A 4,493-nucleotide genomic window follows, 5' to 3' on the forward strand; every position below is an offset into this window, starting at 1 on the left:
TTCTCTCTCTCTCTCTCTGATTGTTTTTATATATAAAAAGTTTATATACTTGCTTGTTCATGTATATACAAATTTTACATCACAACTTTTTATATTGAAATTTTCAATATTATACATAGATTATTCATTAAAATTTATTTATTAGAATTATTTTTTAATACAATGTATATTAGAAATAAAAATAATAATAAACTTTCTTCATTAGATATTACCATTAAATGAACTTAAATATGGATAGGAATAATTTTTATTTTTAAATAACATGCATAGTAACTAGTGTTTGAATATTTCCAACTAAAAGATAAATTGTTAAGAAGATGTGTCGTATATAGTTTTACATATGTTAGTTAAGATGTATTTATACTGAATTACTATGAACAGAGACTAATCTTTCTGCGCAGTCATATTCTTTGCACTCCCATAATATATTTATTAAATTACCAAGGTCTGCATCTTTTGTATTAGCCTGTTTCCAGTCAAGAAATATTTGATAGATTACCTAAAAATATGACCATCAATACAAAAATTTATGATAATACGGACGAAAATATCGATATCTAATAATATTTTAATTAAATTTACTTCGCTTATGCCTTGGAATCTATAATTTTCTTCAAACTGTTCAATTTGACCATCTGAATATAATAATTTTCTGGCAACATCTTTCCAACCATGTCCAATATAAGTTTTAATAATAAATATATCATTTAAGGTAATTTCGTTAGTCGAAGCGCATAAACGTTTTACTTCTACTGGCATTTGTTGTCGAATTTTCGATTTCGACCATGTTTCTCCTGACGTTTCAGTGTTATTTTTAGCAAATTGATTAATATTACAAATGTAACTCGTTCTTGAGCCAATTTTTACACCATTTGAATTAATTATATTATAATTCACGACACAGGACCCTTGTGCTGTAAAATAAAAAAATAATAATCTGAATATAAATAGGTGTTACATTTTTTACTAAATAAATTAATAATACTTACAGTGTTTATGTTGTTTCATTTTTGTTTTCGTTTTAACATTTGGTCTTATTCGTTCTTTTGTAGAATGTGGAGAAGATTTTGTATTATTCAGATCTTGTTTTTTGGAAGAACAATTAGCTCCTACGATAGGTACTGCATTATTCAGGCGAGATTTTTCTTTTTCAGATTGTATTGCATTATTTCGTTCGAATTGTGCTTCTTTAGTGACAGGAACAGATTCGTAGTTGGTTTTCTTCGATTCATCATTGTTTTTCGTATTCGACACTAAATTGTGCGTATATCCACTGATTGGTATCCGTGGTGGATCGGGTTTTGCATCGGTCGTTAACATATGAAAACGACGAGATAAATTCGAAAGTATAGGCATTTTCGCGTTATCTCTTTTTCTATGGTAGAATTATCATCATATAAATATTAAATTTTCAATAACATAACAGTTGATGAATATCACATCTTTCGACAAATCAATTTATAAAATAAGTTTATTCTTTAACAAATAAAACCGATTTGTAGAAAACAAAAGTATGGGTGTAACAAATTATATCAGTTTACTAATTCTTTTATTAGATCACGCATATAATTTTTATAATTGCATACATTTCAATTGTGTAAGGTATACAATTTTGCATATTGTATAGTATAATATGAAGATCAATTTGACGGAAAGAGTTACTCACTTTATCTTAACTCCTATATTAGATATTTAACAGTATTCTTTTTTTTTTTAGATTCTGCACTTTATCTGTATCGATGCTTTTCTTCTATCGAATATACGTCTAAATCGAATTAAAGAAAAGTGAAAGTTTCTTGAAATTCTTACTTTTAGCAAAATCTTTATCTCCTAATTATGAGTGTATCATACACTGTGTGAACAATGTCTAGAATATAAAAGTTTATAAAAATAGTTACGTGTTATTGTGTCACCACCATAGAAATAAATAAATAAGACAGCAATAATCAAAAAACAAATTTTAATATAATTAAAAATACTGACCGTATGAACACGATCTTTAATGACCTTACGATGATCTGGGTTTTCCAGAAGCAAAACCGGTTCTCTATGTACGACAATGTTATCGCAAGTAATAATAAGCAAGTTATATAGAAAATTGATATAACTAGATTTTAAACAGTTAATTATTTCCATTTATTGTGCTTTAATGGCATAATTTATGCTAATTTATCTCCATGAAACAAAAATATAAAAGATTTATATCTAGAAATAAATTACCAAATTAATGGAGTTAAGAAATTAGTGTTCTTTTGTCTTTCAAACAAAAGAGTAATATTTCGAATAATGTTTGCTACTTATCAATTTCTAGGGAATATAACAGTGCAACAGGTTTCAGAAATCAAACTTGTCGTTAAACAGTTATATGATAAATCTAAACAAAGTATTCGTACATGTAAAATTTACATTTAAAATAAATTTCCTAGTTTAAGATATCCAAAATTGATTTTCTTTTAAAGAAATACAGACTTACGGTTTCTTGATTTTTGTGTTTGAATAACCTTTCTTCATCAATTAGATTATTTTGGAAGAAGTTACATGTATTCATCTGTATATATAATAATATTGCTTATAAATAAAATTTTACAACGTTCACAATTTTATTTCGTTGTTAACCTCACGACTATTGCCACTTAATAAGAGTCTGGTTTACTTGCAACAGACGTATCGTTGGGATGTGACGTATAACATACATATAATGCAACTTACAAGGAGAGTGCAAGTCCTTTCAACGATTTAGTTAAAATTTTGCAGTTTTGCAGATTTCGTCATGCAGTTTAAAAAAATATATCATTATAGCGGCAACTACTCAATAGTTTTTGAGATATTTGCGATTAAAATTTTATTACTTCCTTAATTACAGATTTATTTCCAATATTTTTCATATGAAGTCGTGGCCTATCAGCAACAGTCGGCAATTTCTATGCTGAAGGATCGAGGTTCGATTCCCATCCACGATTGGTAGTTTTTTCAATTTATTTTTATTTTGTGTTCATTTTTCGTCTATGAAAACATTGTAAATAAACAATTGTAAATAAAATTTCTCAATAAGAAAATTTATTTTTTACGCTTTTTTATGCAAATATATATTTATTACAAAATAATAGGAATATTACTCAAGAAAAACGCTTTTCTATAGCAATCATATTTACTACAGGAAATACTTACACTCATGTAAGTATTAATTATTAAATTAAACATTGTATAAGAATGTTGCCTATAATTCCAACTTTGCTGTGCAGCTATAAATGTTGATGAATTAATTACAAAAACTTGGAAATTTATTAATTTTCTACTCAACAGGAGAGTGCATGGGAAGTGAGAAAAAATTGCAAACAAACGCCGGAAGCATTGTTGTGTCCATGCAGCTTAGCCTGCATCACGAAAAGAATGTAAGTATTTGTATTAACATAACCTTTAATTGTAATTAAATAGTGTAAGTTAGAAAAAACAATATTCTGTTGAAATAAATAGACACGTGCAACCATAGAAAAATATTGGACTCATGGAATATCATCAGCGTAGATGCCAAGAATTATACTTCGTAGCAAGAAAAAATTGAAGCAGCAATATAAATATGTAAAGTATGATATGTCTATTGCATTCTAGGTCGGTTAACCATATGACATACAAGATAGAAATCTTTGATGGCCAAATAAAAATTCAGAAAATGGAGATGATTTAGGCAGACAAAAAGGAATACGATTAATTTAAGTGATGGCCCCTTATAACAACAAGATATGGAGAATACAGTGAGATTGAAAGGTATGTTGTGTTCCTGATACAAATGAATATTAATATCAGTGGTCAAAGTCAATGATCATCGCTAATGTGTTAAGTTTGAATAAAAGGAATGAGAAGAGGAAACGTATATAATGTGTCAAATCAAGAAATAGAAAAGAGGCAACATATGTATCAAGAGAGAAATATGTGTGGCATTGACTTCTAAATATGAGGATCATTGAAGAGATGGAGAATGAACAAATGATAATAGTTATGAAAGGTAAAGTTAAATTGAATATAGAGTGTAAATGTTGCATCAAGGCAAAAGTGTCTGGTAATATCTATAGGGACTTGGAAAATATAAAAGAAGCAATTATAATGGTGCTGTGGCACATCATGGACTTCATTGGGCAAATATAGCCAATGTCAAAAGGAGGTAAAAGGTATGATTATTCGAGAAAAGAACCATTTGGTTGACTGATTTATAAATAACTAAAGATTTAATATGAAATATTATTGATGAAGGATTTTTTCTATTATAGGAGACTTACAAACATGAGTAATATTTATATGCAAGAGCTAGCCACTAAGGGTAAAGTAATAAGTATCATTTTATAATATCTCAATGGATTGTATATCTGTTTTTAAAAATTTAACCGATATACAATATTTACTTTCTAAATTTCTATATTAATGTATTAAATAATTTCTAATTTGAATTACAATAATAAATAATAAATTTTAATAAATTTGATTTTATAAGTATTTTA

At 27.2% G+C, this 4,493-nt stretch overlaps 1 protein-coding gene across 1 annotated transcript; it reads right to left on the reverse strand.

The window, feature by feature from the left end:
• Positions 1–240: 240 nt before the first annotated feature.
• On the reverse strand, positions 241–2,151 carry imd (death domain-containing immune deficiency protein). Its single transcript, XM_017899797.1, has 5 exons — positions 1,984–2,151; positions 1,667–1,867; positions 990–1,375; positions 583–914; positions 241–499 (listed from the first exon to the last, which is right to left on the reverse strand). The coding sequence occupies exons 3-5, from the start codon at positions 1,354–1,356 to the stop codon at positions 359–361; spliced, it is 840 nt and encodes a 279-aa protein (XP_017755286.1). The 5' UTR covers positions 1,357–1,375; positions 1,667–1,867; positions 1,984–2,151; the 3' UTR covers positions 241–358.
• Between the last annotated feature and the right edge of the window lie 2,342 nt (positions 2,152–4,493).

This window comes from Eufriesea mexicana, unplaced genomic scaffold (genome assembly GCF_001483705.2).
Source record: "Eufriesea mexicana isolate 0111107269 unplaced genomic scaffold, ASM148370v2 scaffold994, whole genome shotgun sequence".
NCBI lineage: Eukaryota > Metazoa > Arthropoda > Insecta > Hymenoptera > Apidae > Eufriesea > Eufriesea mexicana.

Coding starts and splice junctions, on each gene's coding strand:
- imd (XM_017899797.1), bottom strand. CDS start 1,356: ATGCCTATACTTTCGAATTTATCTCGTCGTTTTCATATGTTAACGACC. Junction 915..989: donor AATGAAACAACATAAACACT/GTAAGTATTATT, acceptor TTTATTTTACAG/CACAAGGGTCCTGTGTCGTG. Junction 500..582: donor GATTCCAAGGCATAAGCGAA/GTAAATTTAATT, acceptor TCATATTTTTAG/GTAATCTATCAAATATTTCT.